The sequence below is a fragment of the Ambystoma mexicanum genome, chromosome 7p, assembly GCF_040938575.1.
Source record: "Ambystoma mexicanum isolate Mex_15411 chromosome 7p, UKY_AmexF1_1, whole genome shotgun sequence".
Lineage (NCBI taxonomy): Eukaryota > Metazoa > Chordata > Amphibia > Caudata > Ambystomatidae > Ambystoma > Ambystoma mexicanum.
Genome location: NC_090939.1, coordinates 224,486,547 through 224,510,386, shown reverse-complemented (window position 1 = coordinate 224,510,386; position 23,840 = coordinate 224,486,547). Strand labels below are relative to the sequence as shown.

General features: G+C 47.3%; 1 protein-coding gene across 14 annotated transcripts in view; it reads right to left on the bottom strand.

Moving 5' to 3' along the window:
• HLCS (holocarboxylase synthetase) overlaps positions 1-23,840 on the bottom strand; it is a 1,696,783-nt gene that overhangs the window by 1,042,452 nt on the left and 630,491 nt on the right. Inside the window, exon 1 of one of the 14 annotated variants that reach the window (XM_069636107.1) lies at positions 10,850-10,954. The exons of 11 other annotated variants lie outside the window; for them this stretch is intronic. Coding sequence is in view for 2 of the 3 variants with exons in the window: in XM_069636096.1 (XP_069492197.1) it covers positions 10,397-10,609 (213 nt within the window). In the remaining variant the exon portion in view is untranslated. Of the gene's footprint in view, positions 1-10,396; positions 10,955-23,840 lie in introns of those variants that run through there. 2 more of the 14 variants (XM_069636096.1, XM_069636099.1) reach the window with 2 other exon arrangements.

Genomic DNA, 23,840 nt, shown 5'->3' with positions numbered 1-23,840 from the left:
GACTGATTTTGAGAAGCGTTTATGTACACGATCTATGGCAGTGTTTACTGATGTCTCTAATGCTATGTTCTGTAATTTACTGTTTTAACTGCCAGCCATCTTCGACATGTTAAGCTTCCAATAGGTTGGTTTTTTCCTGTGGTAACCTTACCTACATTCCTGCTAATATTTCAGGTGGTCCTTGTGCTTTAACACGCCTTGGCTTGATGAGGTTTCCCTTGCAGCCTGCTATTCATCGTTCTATGTGTTCTGTTCATCATATTGGCCCGTCTCCTGATTTTGGCTCTAATGTACATTTGTTATCTGAACCCGAGGTTTTAGCTCTTGTATTTTCCTTGGTGGGTGTTTGGGGTCTGGCTGCTGGAGGCTATAAATTCTTGATTAGATTATCCTGTGTGGTGGTTACGGGGCTCAATGAAACCTCCCAAGAATTGACTGAACTATTGCTTGACAGCAGAAATTTTAAAAAGACCATTTTGCAAAATAGATCAAAAAAAAGGTAGCAGGCGCTCCTCTTCAGAAGGAACATGGCAACAAGGCTGGAAGACGTGTATTGGGTTGCTCTTGGTACTCTTGTTCAGAGAGGAATTACCATAGCATTTCGGTGCTGGACAAAGACTGATATGCAAATGGATATTTCCCCATCTGTGAAAGGTACAGTGAGCAAAAAGTGTGTGCTGCAAACTCTCATCTCAGAACAGGTTATCATGCCATGTTCTTTTTGGAGAGGAGCGCCGGCTACCTTTTTTGAAACCTTTTGCAAAATAGAGCTGCAATTGATTATTTGTTTTTGAAGCACAATTTGGGTTGCAATGCCGTTGAAGGGACGTGTTGCTTTGATCTGGATCATCTTTCCCATTCTATTGAAAAGCACATTAACAATTTAAAGGACCAGATTTCCCAAATAACTCAGGACCAAGGTGGGAACTGGTGGGATCTACTGTTTTCTTGGATTCCTGAGGCGTTTCACCATGTTTCTATTTGTGTTTTTGCAGTTATTTTTATTTTAATTATTTGCTGTTGTTGTATTTCTTGTATTCCCAATTTGGTGGGGATGTTTCGTCGACTTCAGAAACAGTCTTTTGTTTCATTGGGCTATGGCAGTTGATTATCCAGAAGGTGGAGTGTAATGCATGTGCGAAAATGAGTTAAAACATGGTGCCGATGCGCAGCCATTTTGGACGTTCACCTACAAACTGCAATGAAAGTCTACATTTCTATGAGCTCAGTTAGAAGGAAGATATGAATTCTGCAGAGATTGCAATATTATATTATGAAACAGAGGAGCTCACTATCAAGGATAGTTGTATTGTTTGCTCAAGGATGAGCCGAAAAGGGAATCAGAGATGTGCAGGTGCATTGATCTGGGGTGCTGGGAAAGAGCGTGTGATTTTTTCACTACTGTCTGGATTTTTCCGCTCTTGACTCCCATGCTTGCCGTCTGTCCTTCCGGGGACAGTTTGCAACCTATGCGGGGCAGATGTGTCCCCCATAAGAAGAGGGGTATCCTGATGAGCAGACAGAGAATTGGAACCCCAGGTGAAGTCTCACTCAGAGGGAGGATGCTGCGCTCCAGACCCAGTTAGTACGTGTGATCTCTCTGCCTACCTGACTCGGGGCTGGGTAGTGTTGTGGCTGAGAATAAGTTTTCTCCTGCAACTGCACTAACAGTGATGTAGACCCTTTGTAACTATTCTTGTTTGTGTGTCTATGTATAACCAATTTCACATATTCCAATAGTCATGTACATGCTTATTATGTGTGAATGCGAATAAAGGGCATCTAAAGAGCCAACTATATTCCAATCATTGGTCTATGTGTGTATTATTGCCTTCCCGAGTCCAAGAACTTTTGGTCCGTGTAATAGGGTGAGTAGTTATAAGGTCATTACACGTGTCCGAAAAGCAAAACAGTCTTCGGATTGGAGGCTGTCGGAGGGGACCGACATTGCACTGCTGAGCCGACAATGGGGGATGCCCAGCATGGACAGGTTTGCATTAGCACAGAATACTCTTTGCCCCAAGTTTTGCTCACGATTCAGGGAACAGGGTTTTTGGAGGGTGGACGCCCTGACCTGGTGGTGGCTGGAGGATTTAGTCTTTGAATTTCCCCCACCCCCGATTCCTTTGCTCCTGAGGATTCTCTAGAAGATCAGCGCATGGGCTATTCAGGTGTCCCCCTGGTGGCCCAGGAGCAGATTGTGCGCCCATATGGTGTGGTTATGATATCGCTCCTCATTCAGCCACTACAGAGTCCATTCCAGATGTTTGACCCAGACGGCTCCCAGCTGACCAACAACTGGCTTTTGGGGGCCTGGTTTTTGATAAGGCAGGCTTAAGGCGTTCTGGGAGAGCAGTACAGGGCTCTTGTCGTTCCTCCACACTGGCTTTGTATATTTACCATTGAAAGGGTTATGCAATTCTTCTGTTGAAATGTGGGGTGGGGAATCTATTCCATTTCTTGCAGGAGGGCTTTGGTTTGGGCTTTGCTACATCCTCCCCGAGAACCCAGTGGGCTGCCATCAAAGACCTTTCGGGAACCTTGGAGCGTGTTGTGGTGCGAGCTGGGGGGGATAAGAGTCTTTCAGGTGCTGTCATAGTCTGCCTTCTTATGAGTTTATTGGTCACTTGTCCTAGGGTTAGGAGCCTGACCCCTTCCTGGGATCTCCCTTTTATTCTACAGGGGCACTACAGGGCACCTCTACAGACCCCTTTCTTTGGTTACACAGACCTGCAATTCTTGATGCTAAAAACTGCCTTTTTGGAAACCACTGTCACAGCCAGGGGTATGAGGGAGCTGGGAGCCCTCCTCTGCACTCGCATTTTGCTTGCTCTTGGTCTCTCCTGAGGAGATGCAATCTATGGAAATATTTGGATTTTGAATGGATAAGGCTGTTCAGAAGGCAGGGTGCCTTTATAGAGTAATGTAGGCACTTGGACGAGGATTAGCAGGACTGGGCATAATGAAAATTATCAGTAAGTAATAGAGCATCAAACTGGGTGATAATAGCAAGCGTTACAGCAGAAGCAAGAGGAATCCTGCATGAAGCACTAAGAACACAATTTATCAGGATTATTATTGCAATGGTGGGTTAGCATTCTCCTTTAAGGGGGTCCCTTGTGCAATTATATTCTACCTAAAATAAATGTGGCCCTTTCAGCTGCAAATGGTGTATGTGCGTCATCGGGGTCGGGGGAAATGGGACAAAGCTAGGTATCTAAATACAAAGATGAAGTAGCTGGGACATTATTTGCAGGTTTTAGGTCGTAAAGATAAATTATACAGTTTCAACGGGGCCCTGAATGGGACCAACGATATTTTTGTTTTCTCCTAGTAAACAGTAATCTTAGCATATTCTAGGACTGGTAAGGTTACGTAACCAAACTCCAGTCCTAGACTATGTGGAGAAAGTGTTGGATAGCGGAAGAAAAAACATTTCCACAACAATGTTCTTTTCAGGCAAAATAATGACTGGATACCGTCCTGCATATGTACTGCAGAGTGTCGGACAAGTCACACGGTCATTCCACTCTACAATTACGGACATGAAAGTTACCCCAGAAGTGAAAGAACAATATCTATTGGGAGGATATAACAGAGGAACACAGCTACGTACTCGAACCCAACTGTATTTACAATGACACAATCAAAATACATCTAGGTTAGGATAACTTGCTCAAAAGCATGTCATCTGGCTGAGCGGATTATTGAATAGAGAGCGCACTTGTATGCCCAAATGCCACAGCTACTGTATTAGTAATTTCACTAATCGCATCTATTGGCTTCACCTGCATCATATCAATGGTTTCTGCAAAACTCACTGTACATTTCTTTTTTCAAAAGTAAAAATTGAAAGGAGTACATCTGTATCACCTTAAAAAGTGTATACTGCGTATACTATTACATTTCACATGCCAGAAACTTCCATTTTTAAAACTTTGGGAGGGTGTTGTCCTCATCTCACCCCGTTTAATTCATATACATCGCCCAATTATCTCTACTATAGAACTGGCCATTTGGGGCTCAGGGGTCCTCCAGAAAAGATCTTCAATTGGACTCATGTTTACATTTTTGGGCCGCAGCCTCAAAGATTCTCTCCACTCCCTACTCCTCAAACTCAGGGCTGTGAGGCGGTCTACTATGGCATAAAGTGCTATACATGCAACAAACATACCGCAGCCTTGTGTGCCAATAGTCACATTACACACGCGGGGACCCCCTGTAACAGAACCTTGAGCTCTGCAGCGACTGTAACGTCAACAAAAGATACAATGCTGTAAAGTTATACCAATGACCAGTTGCTTTGGATTACATGGTCGCTTACTGTGCTCACTACATTTTTTAGCAAAGTATAACAATAATAGCTGGAAGAGTCCCACGATCTAAATTCGGTTCACGTGCCAGCAATCACTAATTCACTAACATGTTAAAACACACAACACTCCCCATAAAAAAACATGTGAAATGTTAATGATAATGCTACAATACTAGTCATCGCCACCAATAGCAATGATAATGTTCCTGCGAAGCAATGTACAGTCTATCATGTACGTTCCAGACTATTGTCTGGTGAATTCTCAGACAACCCCGGTCTCTACCTTTGAAAATGACATATCACACTTGCTATCTAACACCACCAAAAGCAAGTCCCAAGTCATCATCATGGGCGACTTCAACTTGGCCCTCAACGATCCTAAAGATACTTAAGCCTTTGCCCTCAAGGACACGATATACGAATTAGGCTTCACACTCCACATATCCGGTCCCACCCACAATAAAGGTAGGACGCTAGAGATTGGATAGCCGACCTCAATTGTAGCATTAACATACTATCCAGTACCCCTTGTGCCTGGACCGACCACCAACTCATCACATTTACCATGAATAAAGCCAGACATACCTCACCACAAACTCAAGCACTGGAACCTGATGACCAGAAGTAAATGTAATCTCACCCTAGAGAACCTCATACCTCTCCTCCGACCAATCACCCACTTGAATGAATTGCACCCCGACCCTACAGTACTAGTCGACCTGTACAATGAAACTATGCTCAAGGTCATTAACAGTATAGCACCCCTCAAACTTCAAAAGGCTAAACTCAGTACACATCATCAAATGGTACACTCCTCACCTTAAGTCTCAGAATCTAACAAGAACTACTACTCGATAGCCTCCTTCAATTCCAAAGCAGTTATCATCCAAGCTAAAAAAGACAACTTCAATGACCGTATATCTAAAGCCAACTCCAACACAAAAGAATTATTCGATATTCGAAAAGAATTAGAATCTCCTGCTCCACCCCAAGACATCTGTACAAAAGATGTCACTTGGTGTCCAAACATACAGAACGCCCTCCAAGATAAAATCACTATACTCCTAAAGAAAATAGAATCTAAAAAAAAAACCTTATTAAAACGTTCACGCCACAGGACCAACCATCTCCCCCCAAATGATACATGCCTCAATTCAAATTCAAACACCTCTCTATTAAAGAGGTCGACATGATCATATGCCAGTTCAAACCATCCCATTTCCAAGGATACATTTGTCCAGTCCCGCTTATCAAGGAGGCAGCCAAGGAACTTGCCCCCTTCATTACTACCCTCATTAATGCTTCCTTTGACTCCAACACTGTTCTGAATAACCTTAAAGACGCTTGGGTACTTCTGCTACTGAAAAAACCCACTTTAGACCCCACTAATCCATCTAACTACAGACCTATCACGACAGTTCCTTTTTTGCAAAAAAATATTGGCATGAGCAGCCTACCTGCAAATTCAACACTACCTGGAAATTAACCATTTATTAGGACTCTGGCAATCAGGATTTAGACCAAGACATAGGACAGAGACGGCACTCCTAGACCTGAAGACTTAAATTCAAACACTAAAAGATAAGGGTAAATCTGCCTTACTTCTCCTACTCGACCTATCCGCGGCATTTGACCTTGTGAACCACAAAATATTGTACGAACACCTGTCATCTCCTGCACACTTCTCTAACCAAGCCAATGCATGGATCGAATCATTTGTGAGCAATAGATCCATGAGGGTCTTCGCCCCTTCAGCAACAGCCACACCGACGCCAGTGACATGTGGGGTACCACAGGGATCCTGCGTCTCCCCTACTCTCTACAATGTTTTCGCCAAGCCCCTTTTTGATATTCTTGACTATCTGGGTGTCGCATACACTAATTAGGCGGACGACACCCACATACTCATCCCTATCACTGGCGACTACATTGTAGATAGTAAATCCCTCAATGATATCTACAGTACCATACAAATTTGGATGGCCAAACACGGGCTTTGTCTCAACGACGAAAAGACCAAACTGCTTCTCCTTGGCTCAATTTCCAAATTGAACAAACTAGGGTCACTATTTACATCATTTAACATCGATGGCAACATCATCAAAGTATCAAATGACGTGAAAACTTTAGGTATCTATATTGACTCTGCACTCACCCTTGTGAGACAAACCAACTCTCTAGCCTCCTCCACAGCTTATACATGTAAGCTCATCACTGCTTCCCGGCCTTACCTATCAACACCCAACTGCATATCAGTAGCAAGAGCCCTAGTGCTATCGAAACTGGACTACTGTAATGCACTCTATCTGGATACATCACAGCAGAACATCAACAAAATGCAAATCATGCAACATAATGCCATTATAGCGGCTTGTAACATCCCGAGAAAACAACATATCAGAGCAACCAGACAAAATATAAAAATGAAAATGGCTCAACATCAAGCACAGAATAGACCTGAAATCACTATCTCGTACCCATTAATGTTTTCACAACCAAGCACCGATTTATCTAGTGAATACCTTCACTCGCCACACCTCAACATGTCCATCTCGGACTGCACAAGCGCACTGCATCACCATTCCTCGTTTTCATAAACAGCGCGCAGGTGGGGTTAGCTTCCCATTCCTTGCTGCTAAGAAATGGAATGCTCTCCCTACCTCACTAAGAGAGGAACCTTCCTTCTACCGCTTCCACACGATGGTAAAAAAACAGCTCTAGTCATACCGTAAATTGAACAAGTATCCACAGCTGACCTTACCCCATAAGGTCACCACCACTGTGTAAATATTTCTACCCTTTCCGGTCACTGTATTTTACTTCTCGTATACTTGTACTGTTGTAATGTTGAGCTATTACACTGTTTTTCTGTGTTCTTGTGCATTGTCATTATTGTTGTAACATGTAAGACTAGCGGCCAGTTGCCTCTGGGCTTGGCTTGGCTTGGCTTGCGCTCTACAAATAAATAAAATACAAATGCAAACCCAAAAGTACTTGAAGGCCTGGACAATGGCAGTTAGGCAACACACAAATGACACATAAGCTAGCAAAACAAAATTGACCACATTAGAATCAAAACAAGAAATTGACTAGAAGTGTGCACTGCTCCTAGTTGTCCATTCCTCGTCCCAGTCGTAAAGGCATATGATTGTGGGACAGTTGGTGTGCCTGGAAGGGATAAAGACTGACAATACCCTATGAAGGCAGGGCGAGGGGAGGGCTCATTCTCAAAGGAAAGGGGGATACCATGTCTCACCTGAAGACATCCTCCTTCCACTCCCCAGGGTCCCTCCACCCAAGTGATCATCCCTCGCATATCCACCCACAGGGTGAGGATCTAAGAGCGATGGCCTTTCCCTGGCCACCAGAGAGGAAGATACAAGGAGAGTAGATGGGAGGATGCCCTAAGGTTCTTCACACTATAAAGAATGATTTAGATAAAGGCCTCTTGACAGTTGCATATAGATGGGCAAGAATGGACCCGTTTAATGAGGTGCCTAATCTTTTCGGAAAGCCGACCTGATATTTACTAAGTAGTTTCAAGTTTGAGGCCAAGCGATCCAGCTCCTTTAGTAGCAAGGACACAAAGATATTACTGGGGCAGGCAGAATTGCAATAGGGTGATAGTTGTCTCTGTCCTCTCTATGGCCTTTTTTATATAGTGGAATGATATATGAAAGATGCCAACTTTAGCATACATTTTTCTTATAGTGGGCAACCCTTGCCAACTCTCCTACGATGTTACTATGTGCCCCTTGTGAGTTTTTATGTACCTTGTTAGTAAGTTCCCAAAATGTGGAGGCACTATTTGCCTTTAGGCAGAGAAGCATTTTTTGACCGTCTGTGGCATTCAGCTTGGCCTTCACACTTGGTGAAATTTGGATATGACAGAAAACTTTTTCCCCCCATACTAATGGGCAAAGAGCCCGAACCGTACAACCTCTTGAGATGTCTGATATATGCCCTCTTCAGTTTTTGTTTTTGCTGCAGCAATCCTTTCATTATAAGCAGGAGTTTTATATTTGGGCACATAAACCCATTACTTTGGACAAGAGATCATACACAGTGGACTTGTACGAGTCAATTCCTAAAGCATTAGCACACTCTTCTTCAGCATATCCATGCATGAGACCCACTAAAGCACCAGTACATTTCTTTTAAAGGCTAGGATTCAGTTAATGCTTAATCCTCCTCTTATGTGGTGTCACCAAAGCTAAAGAGGGAGCAAATGCACAGAGTGCAATCGCCAGCGGCAAATATTTAATTTGGAAAGAGATGGTAGCATGATCTCTGTACCCATCAAAATTGATATACAACAGAGAACAATTTGCTAGAAGGTTTTTGGAAATTGAAACATGGTCAACCGAGACGATGCAAGACCTCTTTTACAAATTAATATTTTGGATAAGGCACATTTCAATGAGGGCAAAACCAATAACTGCCACGTGCCATAAAGTGGAACCAAGACACACCTTTTGCCTTAGCAGTTCAGTCAAGAGAAGAGGGTAACATTGTCAATAACTCATTAGGGTCTGCACATGGAGAGTTGAAGTCACCAGCAATCACAATATTATTTTGATGACCTTCCGCTAGCAATTTTTTCTAGAATCTCATTGAGCTGTTTTTGTAAATCAGTTATGCCTTTTTTAGCTGGAGTAATTGACATTTATCAATAAAATGCCATGATAGCAGATGTTATACTGTATATCTAAACGAACAGCCAGCAGGCCCTTGTCGGGTTTGAATGGCCATAACAACGCCAGGAGAGGATTTTTAAACGTAAAATTACACGGGCATGACCGTTTGCGAGGAATTATATAGAGTGTGGTGCATTTGGAAGGTGGTGATGTTTGCAACAAAGTCAGGAGGGCAGTGGCACATCTCACTCCAGCTTTAAGGTAACGCTAATATTTGGCCAAGATTCCTTTCAGTTGTTGTTCCTCGCACCCAGACACTCCCAATTGCTATGTTCGGTTACATTTTGCCCATATTGAAAGGTAGCGAAATGTGTACGGTACTACCTATTTCCACCCTGCCCAACTTCCAATTACTCTCATCTGCTTCGCCTTAGACAGACACCGCTGCTTCCTTCCCCTGCTTGCCTTTCAATCCAGCTAACCTCTTGGTGCTGTTATGTGAGACCTCTACAATAAAAGTTGTTACACTCACGTGCCTTTGTGTGGTCGAGTCAGTTTGCCTTGCAATGTTACAAAACAGTTAGAGGTTATGTAGGTACAACAAAAAGCTAATTAGAAATTGTAAAAAGCCTAATTAAAGCATTGCTTATATTTTCAGGACAAATGTATCCCGGTAGTAATTTCTCGCAAACAGGAACCTTTTTGGGCGATACAGCACGTACAATGAGAAAAACAAGTCGAGGGTTTGCCTCGTTCTGCTGACCCCCGAGACAAAGTAAAGGCCTGACCGGCCTGACTCAAGGTACCTCAAGTGGCATGGGACCACTTGGCAGCAATAACAAGCAACTATCGCTAGGAGCAGCAATGATCTATTTAACTAATATCACACTGGCTTGCACAAAATCGGATGCCCAACTTTTCAGCCATCAAATTAGGATATGAATAGAAAAAAAGAAAATCGCCCGCAGGAGCTTCCGATCATAGATGGTGTGCACGAATGTGGCAACACGTGCTAGATATATTTAAACATAAAAGGTGTGATCTCATTACGCGCAAGTACAACAATTGAAGTGCTCAGAAGCCAGCTTTATACTGCTATTATATGATTTCTATAAAAATAGGACATGTACATTATTATTTTAGCATGCTTTCAAATAGTGTGCATTGCCCCACTTGCAGCAACTAATTAGACATGGGGCGAGAGGCATAACCCTCTGGGTGTTCCACGTCATATGTGACACTTTCAGTAAGAACTGACCTTTGAGCTAGTATCACTTCGCAATGCACTATGGGACTTTAATTTCTCCCGCTATATTTACAGCTCTTCGAGCAGAGCGAGTTAACTGAAACCCCAGAACTGTCTGAAGCGGTCATACTGGGGCGCAATAGCAAGTAGGTGGGCTCGCTTTATGAACTGTGGGGCACTGTAAACAGAACCAGGTACCTGTGGCTCGCCAGTGAGGAAGACTTTGTTGCCTAGTCGTAGGCGGACGTCCTCTTCGGACAGGTTGTGCCTGCGCTTCCTGTCCGGGGGCTTCAAGGTACAAAAAGTCAGGCAATTGGTGGCGTGTAGCCTGTGCACCGTGTTGCGGATAAGCACCGAGTAGCAAGTTCTGAAACGCAGCCAGAGGTACACGTAGCACAGGGTGATGAGCATATCAGCCCAGGCTGCTGGGGGGGCATGCCCGTGCTGTGCCCGGATCGGACATGGGGCTTCGCAGCTCGCTTCTGCAGGGGATTCGGGCTCCCCTCTTTCGCCTGCCCCCGGCTATTAGTAGTCGTATTTTATCAGTAATGTTGGCTGTATTAATTGAGGGCTTGTTGAGTCATGCACTTGCTGTCACTGATGCCCACATGTACAAACAAACAACAAGCACCGCTTCCTGCAGACACATACCTGAGGAATGTAAATCAGTCGCTGATTGGTCCGCCTGGTAGTGTGTAGCGGTACCAGATTGGAAAGTGTTGTAGCGCCGCCCTATCAGCTGGGACTCGAGAGCCGCGCGCTAGATGCGCGTTCCTGATTTGATAAAACTGCCCTGCCCATTCCTCGGGTGCATGAAACCGAAAGTTACAATTGCCTGCTGTTTGGTCTGCGCACGCATCCTACTTGAAAAACAGATCTCTTGTGATGTGCGTTCTGCTGCACTACAGCAAAATACAGATGCCAGCTTTTCACAGTCGGCTCAAAGGGTGTCGCACACACTCCCATGCCCAGGCGCCCAACGCCATTGAGCTAATTGGGCTCCAGCTCCCCGCCCACCTCCCCCAAATGGGAGCTGTGGGGCGGGTCTGAGGCACGCCATACTTTTCTGTTATTCAGAGGAGGGAAGAAAGTGTTTCCTGAAACAGGCGACTTTAAAGTGTTACTGTGTTTGTGCAGAAAAATGTATTTGCACAAACGCAGCAAAACCTTAAGAGCAAGTTGCAGATAGCGTGGCCCCAGGCCCCAAACAGCCTTGTGAATGATGCAGAGGGATTATTATTTGTTTTACTTGATCTGTGCAGCAACCGGACGCCAGTGGAGAGACATTAGGGCTGGTGAGATACGGTCCCTGGGCTTGAGGCCAAGGAGAAGTCGTGCAGCCCTATTCTGGATTAGTTGGAGAGGGCGGAGAGAATAGGAAGGTAGATTAAGGAAGAGGCTGTTGCAGTAGTCCAGCCTGGAGAGGACCAGAGCTCTAGAGGCATAGGGCCTCATTACGAGTCCGGCGGTAACCGTGTCAGAAAAACCGGTAGGCTACCGCCGGACTCATATTACCATTCCGCCTCTGTGATTCCCGCAATCATCGGCGCATTACGACCCCGGAGACGTGGGAATTCCGGAGGCAGAATTCTGTAAGTCCCCATGGGGAAGGGGACAATGGAAACACCGGTTCCGTCTATGACAGAGCCAGTGTTTCCATTTTCGCCTGCAGGCGGGTGGTGTTACTCCCGCCAGGTCAGACCTGGCAGGACTCTGAATCAGCCGGTCCGGAAAGAACGGTGGCAGCGTTTTTACCGCCACCGTTCTTTCCGGACCGGCAGAGTCGTAATGAGGCCCATTGAGCTTCTGGGGGAAAGTGAGAATACCTCTAAGGATGTGACGTTGAAAGTGGGCCTTCTTGGCAAGGTCCAAGATATGAGGAGTGAAGGAAAGAGAAGAGTCAAGACTCCAAGATTTTTGGCTTCAGAGCAAGGAGTGGGAGGAGAACCCATAGAGGGTGGCCAGAGAGCGGGGGAGAAATGGAGCAGGAGTCCCGAAAGGAAGGATCTCTGTTTTGCTGGCAACTAGGCAGAGATCGTTAGAGGTGCACCAAGACGGGATGCCGGATAGGCAGTCGGCGATAACAGAGGAGGTAGTAAGAGAAGAAGGAAGTTTGAAGAAAAGTTGGATGTCATCTGCACAGCACTGGAAGTGAAGAGAGAAGGAGGAGATCAGGTGGGAAAGAGGCGCAAGGTAGATGTTGAAAAGCCAAGGCGAGAGGATAGAGCCTTGGAGAACACCACAAGTGGAGAAGGAGCCAAGGATCACCTGGAAGGGGCGATCAGTGAGGAAGCAGGTCAGCCACTCCAGTGGTTAACACTGTCGAAGGCAGAAGAGAGGTCAAGGAGAATGAGAAGAGCAGGGGAGTTAAGAGTCAAGATTCCATTTACCTTTTTGTAATCGTTTTTACTAATGTAGATTGTCATGGGTTAATAGACTGAGTGAGGACTCACGTGACAGGAAGGGGAGGAGTAAGGGTGAAGGAAGTCAGAGAATAAAGTTGAGTAAAGAAAGACCTGGATCCATGTGGTCTGTTCATACACCAAGGTAACAACTGGCGATGAAGGGGAGTCGACTCGCGCTGTGCTTCTGTGTCTCACGGTGATCCACGTCGTCCATCCCGCTGGAACCCACAGCGTCCTTTCCCCACTGCCTGTGGTGTCCTGAGCAACCCTGCTGCCAGCTGGTGTTGGCAATCGATTGCCCCAAAATCCTCGGCATCCGGTGCTTAGAAAAAGAAGCTGAAGCCTCGCACCAGGGATCTACCTTCCTCAGCCATTCGACCATAGTGCTACCACATTCTGCGGTACATTCTGGAACGTGGCAGAATGCTAGAAGTAGCGTCGTCGGCACCATGCTCTTAGTCGTGCAAACTGCTGCCCGCAATGGTGGAACCCCACAGGGACTTAACTACACAGATTGGCCAGGCCGTGAGCCGGCCCAGCAACTCTGATATTGGCCACACCAGGTACGTGGAACATGCCTGGGCCAACTCCAGCCACAGCAGAACGTGACCTCGCAAGGACACTCTTGTGTGTGACGAGGAGCCGAAGGAGGCACCAGCCTAGGGGCTCTGTCTGCCTACATCAGTTATTCTTACTTGAGTGCTATTCACAGTAGGATGCCTGTGTGATACAAGATTGAACTGCTTTCCACAGTGGATTCCTTTTAAAGTAGTATCCACAGACAGCTGTTGGCAGGAGACTGCACCTTCAGGACTACCGTCCATAGTGATAATCTCATTATCCTAAAAAAAACAATATAAAAACAAAGAAGATACAAATATAAAATACCACTGCCCTCAATGGTGCTGACTGAGAATAGACCACAGATCACACTACTTCATAGAAGACCAGACCTGGACCATGTGAAGACATGAAGAATCAGGCCGGGGACCAGCCGGCAATGCAGCAGTTGAGCACGAGGGCCACATTCCTCATGAAACCTTCCCTGTTCACACTGTGGCCCTAACACCACAAAGGACCCCGGTGGGTTAAATAGGTAGAAGAATTTGATGACTTCATAAAGGCTGTGGGGGAAGATAAATCACCCGCCATCAGCGAGATTTTTACCAATCTGGCGGGGAAAGAGACAAAAGGCATCATAAAAACGATCCCAGATTTGGAGAAAGCGTCATACGAAGACATTGTGGTAGCTGTCAACAAGAAACTGGTAATAAAACCCAACAGGGATTATGAGAGATATGTGTTTAACCAGTGTTTGCACTTACCCCATGAGACAGTCAACAAATTCATCCCCCCCAACTGAGGCAGACGTTGGAACATTGCCAGTTTTCAAGATTCTCGGATGATGAGGCCGTACGGCTGCGTGTAATGGAAGGGTGCACATTTGTCAGCCTTTCGGGAAGCAACCTCTAAAACAACCACTTCATATAGACGAGGTGTTTGAGCTGGCCAGGGTACATAAAAGAGTGGAGGTACAGGCAACCTCGATGGAGACACCAAAGAGGAAAACAGACAAAGTCGTGACTGTAGCAGCCGTCACATCGGCCAGTGAAGCACCTAAGGGGCCTCCAAGCTTCCAGGCCATGACAAGAGGGCCTGCGAGAGAAAGGGTACCAACAGCCAAAGCAGTGGGGCACACCCCAAAGGACATTCTTTTGATGCAGATCAGCATTCCCACACTGAGAGATGTGCCCAGCTGTACACCAATGATGTTCTAAGTGTGGGAGTGAGGGTAATTCCCACACTGTATGCAGGAAAGGGAGGCTGTTTCCCGTCAGGGGAAAACATGCAAACAAACTGGAGATCCTGACCAGACCAACGAAGCAGATGCCGTGGAGCACCCCACCAAAACACCCAAAGATGCTGCGAAAGATGGTGAGAATGATGGACCAGGGCACACAGTACTACAAGACGCAACATGAGGACCAGACGGCACAGTACACAGACCACCCGGAGCAATAAGACTATCTGCCAGGACTACGAGGAGACGGGGCTAAAACCGTAGCAAGAGGACACTGATGAGTTTGTAAATTTGATGCATGGTGACAAGGAGATCATGGAAGCCCCGAAGGTCACGGTCGAGATGGAGCTACTCACTGTTTTCTAATTGATACAGCTGCCACCATCAATATCATGGGGGAACAGGAATTCTTGCAGACATACGACCAAAACTCTTTATCACAGTCTAAGGTACGCATCATTCAGTGGGGCGCCAGCACACCGCTGCCGTCAATTGGACAGTTTCAATACACTTTGTCAGACAGGAAGAAGATGAACACCACCATACATCTGCTTCGACGCCCCATCAATGGGGTTGTGCCGACTGAGCTACCAGACTGCCAAAAAACTGGGACTAATAGACTTTCATTATCAAAATGATGAGGTGGTGAGCTACAGAGATGCGTCCGCTGACAATGCGGTTATCCCCTGGATATCGGAAGCATCCATGTCAAAAGAAACCCCATGTAAAACATTCCCAGAGCTGTTCGAGGGCCTGGGATGGCTACAAATGACAGTGGTACAATGACATATAGATGAGATGGTGCGACCAGTACCGCAACACCCCAGGAGGGTTGGGTTCCATCTCCAGCAGGCCGTGTCACAAAAACTGCAACAACTACTGGACAATGGGATAAATGAGAGAGCTCTGGGCCCGAAACCCGTGGATTTCAACACTGGTAGTGGTGCCCAAGGACGTAGGTAAGATTAGACTGTATTGACATGAGGTTTGCAAAAATAGCCCTACAGAGAGAACGGTGCCCAGGTCCCAAGACAGAGGACATGATCATGCCCCTGAACAGGGCCATCAGATTCTCAAAGCTCGACTTTAATCAAAGTTATCACCAGTTGGAGCTGCACCCCCAAATCGTGTTCCATCACAACATTTGCGATACACAGCAGCTTATTCAAGTATTACCTTTGGCATTTCAACAGCTGCAGACATTTTTCAAGAAACGATTAGACAGCTGCTAATACCTGTCAAATATGCATTCAACTACAGTGACAATATACTGGTATATGGTACGTCTCAGGAGGAACACGTCCAGGCACTGTTGATGGTGTGTGAGATCCTAAGCAACTTTGATAAGTGCAATGTCAACAAGCGCAAACTCAGGCCACATTTTCTCAACAGAAGGAATGCAACCTGATGCGGAAAAAGTGACGATTTGCATGTCCCTAGGCAGGTAGCCGATGTGAAATCTTTCCTGGGGATGGCTAGGTAATGCGTGCAGTACATTCCGAGATACGCCTTCATCACAGAGCCCCTGAGATGGCTGCTGAAGAAGGAAGCACCATTCCAGTGGTCTCGGAGTGTCAGCAAGCCTTCACCAGGATCAAGGAGGATATAGCGAGTGCCCAACACCTGGCTTACTTTAACCCCTTGTGGCACAAAGAGATTTTGGTTGATGCCAACTCTGTGGGTCTTGCGGCCATGCAAACCCAAAGGGAAGAGACAGACTCCCCGATAAGCCATGCTGTGGCATACGCCAGCAGAGCTTCAACACACACCGAAAGTGCTTATTCCCAGGCAGAGCAAGAAAGCCTGGCAGCTGTCACAGCGTCTGAGAACTTTCGCCATTTTGATATTGGAAAGAACTTCACGCTGGTGACTGACCACCATACCCAGATATCGCTGTCAATGGAGAGGTGGGGAATCTGTCTACAGCAATATGACTACAACATCATACTCAGACTAGGGGGGGAAGAACAACCAGACTGACTATATACATCAAGACACCCAGAATCATGTCATCTGGCGCAGAGAGAAGAGGACGTGGAGTAACTGTACTACGTCACAGAAAATGCACTCCCGCCAGCATTAACCCTGGAAGAACTGGTCCTGGCATCACGAGTGGATCCATCATTTGTCGTGGCGATGGAGAGGACCATTCAGAACAAATGGAAGGACTACACATGCCAACTAGTGCATCACGGAGATGCTAGCAAGAACGAGATTGAAAGGCTTCGCCAAAATCCACACTGAACTGGCAGTTTTGGGCGATGACATCCTACTGAGGGGATGTCGACTGATCATCCCTGTTGGTTTCAGATACAAATGGTGCAGACAGTGCATGAGGGGCACAGGGGCCTAGACGCCACAAAGAAACTGGTGTGGTATAGTGTCTGGGTCCCTTTCATGTACGGCATGGTGAAGGAAGTGATAAGGAAGTGCTTCCCCAGCCAGTGCGTGACAAAGGGAGACGCTTTCCCTGCCATTGCAGGAGACCTCGATCCAAGAGATGTATTTGTATTTGTTTATTTATATTGCGCACCCTGCCCAGAGGCATCTGGGTGCATTTCTTACAGGTTACAGGTTAAATTACAGCCTCAAGTTACAGATTCTTGGGGTCAAGGTACATGTAAGCAAACAGAGGTAGTAGATTTAACTAACATATATTACAATAGCAATTGGACACACAAAAAAAACGCTTATGGGTACACTTATGAGTAAACATGATAATTGCGAGTAGTTAGGCTATTTCACCTAAACAAGTCTAGTCAATGCAGGCAGTACCATAGCATGACAGATGTGTACAATCAAACTCGGATAGTGGCTAGATCTTGCTCAGTGAGCCAAAATGTAACTTTGTTCTTAAAAGCAGGGTAGCAGACTTCATTTCTGAGCGTGTTTGGGAGTGTGTCCCAAAGTTTGGACGCAAGAACCGGGAAACTGGACCCCCCTGAATTTTGTAGTTTAAATCTGTGTATAGAAAGTGAGTGCGCTTGTGCAGATCTAGTGGTCACGTAGCTGTGTGTGCAGAAAGGCAGTTGGCCAGGTATTCTGGTTCTTGCTTAGTGAAGGCAAGCGTCCCCAGATAGCACGATCCTCCCCGCAATGAGAGACAATAATGGACTCTCCCAGGATGGGAATAAGGCCAGGACAAAGTGCGGGTGAGCTTAAATGGGAGTTTATCAATCAAAATAGGGCATGCAAAGAACTCTGCCAATTCCGAGAGTGCTCTGTCTGACAATAGCAAAGACAGGCGTATATATTTACAAAAGACGTCATAAGAACCTACATGCTATAGGGGGCACAAGTTCGTGGGGATTGGGTGGCGACGACTAGCTATAGGTGCTGCTGCGATGTGGTTTGCCGCGGCTGGAGGACGTCACTGGTTACCCTCGTGGGTTGGGCTGGGCCTGGCAGGTCCGCTGGGCTCATCCGGGCGGTGTTGTTGTGCCAACCATGATCAGTGTCAGAGATGAATGTCTTTCCTGACTTTCTGCCCTAGGGCCACGCACACTGCAGTCATTCAACATTGCAATATTATCTTCCCCGGTAAATCTTCCAATAGGTTATTCTACAGGTTAATGCAACACAGGAGGAATGCACCTGGAGTGGGGTCTGTCGGCGATGCGTCAATACATGGTTACCACCATCCTGTTGACCGGGTATCAGAGGTCGTGGGGTTGGGTCTAGGGGCATGGGACAGGCGGTCTATGTTATCATGTCTTGTTAGAAGTCATTATGGATATGTTCTTGTGATGTTGCCATAATATTGGGTATCCTAATTTTACAGGGGCCATTAACCTAGGGTGGGCCAGCGGGTCATGGAGTCTAGGAAAGGGCGCCTTTGGATCTGTGTTTTAAGGCCGGGGTTTACTGCTGGGTTGTAAATAATTCAGGTGGCAGACTGTGGCCTTGGGTGCTGCGGGGGAATGCAAATGCTTTATGCGGCTCCAGCCGAATTGGGGGAGGTGGAGCAGTGCGGCACAGGCCTCTGCTTTTTCGTCTGGTAGGCTTCACTGGGAGGGGGAATGGCCTTGCATGTGCTCACAAAGGTATTTTCCTCGTGTGTTGCAGACTTTAGGTGGAAGAGATATAAACATTCATATAATATGCAATACTCATTAAGTCTTTCCAAGGCTCACGTTTTTGACATTGCTGCTGCCATCTATATGGCCAGTGTGAGCATATTACTTGTACACTACGTTTTTAGCAACTACAACATTTTGTTATATGCTTATACATACACAGTAAGTGAGGTAGTAGTAAGGTTGGTGGAGCACGCAGAAACAACTCGCCACTGCGACTGGCGGCAGTGGCACATAGTGGGCTCGGACACCCATATGGTGCATCTTCGTGCACCCCTTACATGAGCCCTTAGTATGGTTGCATTTGTCTTCCCTTGCACTCTAGCAGCATTAGTTCAGTTTTGGCATGGGACTGTGGGGTGCAGTCTTTTCGATAACGCACATAACATGAAAAACCACCGGGACGTTTTTACCATTTGCGCATAGTTACAGGGATGTAGGTGCTTCATCCCTAATGTTATATGAGCACCCATCCTTCCATTTTCATACATTTTACAGGTTTTTTAGTCAGAGAGGTTGTGGAGAGAATGCTTTCGTCAAAGGTGGTTTGCTCATTAGTATTTAGGGACTTTGCTTTTGTCAGGGGACCATTGTACGGTTCTTTTCCACCCAGGCCCTGCTGGCCGGGTCATGCTGGAAACAGCGATACACTGCGGAAGGTGAAATGTTACAGTGTTGGTATCTAACACTAGCTCATGTCCGTCTGCTCGTGGGAACGGGCTCTTAGTGGATCGGGGATGAGTGATACTCTCCAAGGGTGGGGGCCGTGCGGCGGTGAGCAGGGCTCAAGCCATTTTTATTATTCAAAATGGTTTCCAGGGCCTAGCTAAATTGAACAGGTTTGGTCAATGTCTTCAGCCGGTGCCCCACCCACCACCTGGGCCCTGGTGGCAGGAAGGACACCCGGTGATCCATGAACCTAACCGGGGGGAGAAGAGGTATGGGAGGGGGGGGTCTTCTGGACCAGTCCTCCCATACATTAGTAAGGCACTTGTGAGTAAGTGCGAGGGCTTTGAGAGATATTCAATATGCCACAGGGAGCCAGTGGAGGTTCTGTCTGGTGTCGGAGATATGCACTTTTCTAGGGATATTGAGAGCTGCTCTGATAGCATTATTCTGTGTTACTGAAGCCCCAGATATAGGGCATTGCAATAATCGATTTTGGCCATTATAAGAGTTCTTGCCAAAATGATACAGTTAGAACTGGTGATGAAGAATCTGCAGGCTATAACGAGTTTACACGTGTATGCTGCTGCTGAGACCACCGAGTTGATTTGTTTTGTCAGGGAAACGGTAGAGTCAAGGTGGAAGCCTAGAGTTTTCGTATTGTTCGACACCTTAATAGTATTCCCATTGATGACAAAAGCTTTGAAAGCCAGGTCCAATTTATTGAGTCGAAGGTGGGATCCGAGGATAAGTAACTCAGTCTTATCGTCGTTTAGGCATAGGCCATGGGATGCCACCCAGGCTTGGATGACTGAGTAGAACTCGTTGTGGACTTTTAAGTCGGTTGTGTAGTTGCCAGTGATGGGAATGAGTATCTGTGTGTCATCCGCATAATTAGTATAGGTGACACCCAGATAGTCGAGAATATCAAATAACGGTTTGGTAAACACATTGTATAGTGTAGGGGAGACACAGGACCCTTGTGGGACCCCACCTGTGACGGGTAGAGCCTCAGATGAGGCAGATGGTGAGAAGACATGCATAGTTCTGTTTGCAAGGAATGATCTAATCCAAGCAGTGGCCTCATTAGGGAAATGGGCAGCAGTTTTTAGGTGATGGCAGAGTATTTCATGATCGAACAAGTCGAATGCTGCCGAAAGGTCAAGTAGTAGTAGTAGAGCTAGCTTGCCTTTGTCTTTGATGTCCTGTATTTGTGTTGTTAAGTCAATGAGAGCTGTCTTAGTGCCATGTTTTGGGGGGAATCCTGATTGTTGGAGACCGAAGAGTCTGGTTTGGCACAGGGCGCAATGGGGTTCTACAGTCCCTTGGAGGCTGGAGACTACCTGCTAGTATTCATGGATGAATTCTACAGATTTCCAGTCATCAAGAGGACACACTTGACCGTGTTTGCTCAGGTGGTGGGGGTGATCGACAGGATTTTCAGCGATTGGGGCATTCCCCACACAGTTAAAGACAAACAATGGGCCCAATTCTAATGGCCATGAATTTCACAAGTTTGCACAGCACCTGTGGTTCACACATCAGAAAATAACACCTCTGTGGCCCCCGGCGAATAGGATGGTGGAGCCCCTCATGTCATCCATAAAAAGAATACAAAAAGCCATGATTGGAGAGATGTCGGTTCAGCATGCCCTGTGCGGAATGCGAAGGTACTTCTGAAACACCCGCCACAATGCGACAGAGAAGGCCCCAGTGGAGCTAATGATCGAAACCAAGCATGAACAAGGATGCCCCAGGTAGGGGGCGCGGCTTGACAGCCATGGGGTAGGCGGCATCTCCACGGAGCTCCAAGATCCGCCACATGATCCTCGAAAGCACAAGCTGTTGGGTACAAGATAATCGTATCAAAATTGCAGTACAAACGTGTGAATGAGATTGGAAGAAGAAGCACCGATCCAGTAACAAATCGAGCCTGGTGAACGTAAGATTTGTTACTTTTTGTCCTGGACCGTGGGAGCCGGCGACAACAACAAGATGGCGACCCAAGGACAATGAGACCTGCGACGTGAGCAGTAACGAAACTGAAGCGGGCTGCCGATGGAACAGCAACACGCAAGCCGCAGCACAATAGAAGCGCCGCCGTGCGACTGTTACAGAGTAGCTACACGGGCCTGCAGGCGAAAACGGGAGGCGAGCCTGGAATACTGGGGTGGCAAAGGAAGCTGGAAATGGCACAGCACGGCGAGCGGGGTGCTCAGTAGCTCGTTGTCGTGTGCGAGAGGAGAGGACTGCGTCCCTGGCCCCTGCGGAGTCCGGGAGGCACAGAACACACAAGTGAGTGCCCCCCCACCTCGAACGAAGAGCAGAACAGCAAAGCGCACACGCGCAGGGCGAATATGATTAATAGTGAAACGCTCGCGGGACACCCGCGAGATTGACAAAGTGTTAATAACTTGGCACGCGATCTTTAAACACAGCGCCAGGGCAGGATCAGCTGCTGGGGACGTGATATATAGGGCACAGCCTGTAACTGTGGCAAAAAGAAGAGAAAATAAGAGGCACCCGGTCTGGGACTGTATGCACCCATAACTGTGTGGCTAAAACAAGAATAATGTCACAAAAGTGACAGCGCACCTAGAGGGCACAGGCACGGGCCTGCAGGCGAAAACGGAAGGCGAGCCCGGACTACTGGGGTGGACAAAGGAGGCTGGAAACGGCGTGCCACAGCGAGCGAGGCGCTCAGTAGCTCGCTGCTGTGTGCATGGGGAGAGGACTGCGTCCCTGGCCTCTGTGAAGTCTGCGAGGCACGGAAACATACAAGTGAGGCCCCCCCCGAACGAAGAGCAGAACAGCAAAGCGCACACGCGCTGGGCGGATATGATTAATAGTGGAACGCCCGCGGGACACCCGCGAGATTGACAGAGTGTTAATAACTTGGCACGCGAATTTCAAACACAGCGTCAGGGCACAGGATCAGCCGCTGGGGACGTGATATATAGGGCACAGTCTGTAACCGCGGCATAAAAGAAAATAAGAGGCACCTGGTCCGGGACTATATGCACCCAGAACTGTTTGGCTAAAACAAAGACAGTGTCACATAGGTGAAAGCGCACCCAGAGAGCACGGGCACGGGACCGAGCGCAAGGCGGAGAAGGTGCGCAGGGGGCTGAGGAGGCGGATCAGACCCTCCTGACGTGAGAAACAACCGGAATCCTGCACATTGCGCGACTGCCAGGCAGCCCATGAAGGTGCTGTAAGACACATAACCTGATGTGGTATATGCAAATTGGGGCGGACTTGAAAGTAGTGGGCGAGTGACTGTGAGGCACCCACTAGAAGAATAGTACAGCATGCTGGAATGTGCTATGAGAAGGAGAGTGCTGGCTTGAGCATAAACTAGTGGGAACCCTGCCCATTGCGTGGGTGTTATGGACTGTGACTGAGTCAAAGTGCGAAGTGGTGTGTCCCTCCTGGGCTCATACAAAGGCCCACATTGAACTGATGAGCGAAGAGAGAAGCGGGAGCCGGGATAAGGAGCAGTGAAAGCAGAAGACGAACTGCCATTGATTACAGGAGTCAGAGGTGGGACGTGGAAGGACACAGCCCACTCGAAATGCGGCTTCTTGTGCCACCACACAACGCAGCCCACTGAGACACACGTTTCAACGCCTGGCAAAACGGGCGAAGTCACGATAACACGGAAGTGCTGGAACCTACCAAGGCCAGGAGCAAACAATCCACAATGGAGACCTTTACAAAGGTGCAGCGGACCCCCTCGACCCTGGCACAGGGTGCAGTGGCGGCTCCCGCGGATGGCACCCCAGAAGGAGATAACCTCCAGCTCCTGGCAGCCATAACAGAACTGAGCGCCAAATGGGGTACAGCAATGGCGGACCTGCGGACTGGTCTGGAGAACAAAATTAATGCAGTAGGAATCAAAGTCAACCTGCTGCGACAAGACGTTAGGGCGCTGGCGGAAAGAACAAGTGGCCTGGAGAGCGCGGTGAAGACTAACACGGACGTCAGCACGAATAATGCAAAAGAGGTCCATGTACTAAAACAGCAGGTGGCCAACCTCGAAAATCGAGTGGAAGAGGCGGAAGGAAGGGCAAGACGGAACAACATCCGAGTGGTCGGCCTGCCGAAGGGAGAAGAGGGCCAGGACCCCACTGACTATGTGGAGAACATGATCCTGCAAGAGATTGGGGCAGATAAGCTCTCACAAGGGTTCACGGTTGAACATGCGCATCGGGCCCTAATGAGGAAACCGCGACCTGGGGCCCCGCCGCGGCCGATAATAGCAAAAATTCTGAACTATAAAGATAGGGAGAAGATCTTGGAATTTTTTCATAGAGGCGGGACGATAAAAAGAGCATCCACCAACATCACAGCATACCCTGACTATATTATGCTGGTGCAAAGACAACAATATAGCTATGTGGCAGTCAAGAGGAGACTGCGTATGGCTGGCATCAAGTACATGCTCTTGTACCCTGCAAAGCTTAAAGTTTTGCACAAAAGCAGAGTGCTCTTTTTTGACACCCCGGAGGAAGCAGCGTCATGGCTGGACTTGCAGGGTTGCCCGGAGCAAGATGAACAGGATCGCCAGAAGCACGATAAGTGAGAAGGTGTCGTGAACACTGTGGGGATAAGCGGGAGGGATAGTTTTAGTATGAAGCTCTGGCATATCTGATTGGCATTGGGTGCGCTTGGACTTTATGACCCTGCTGGAC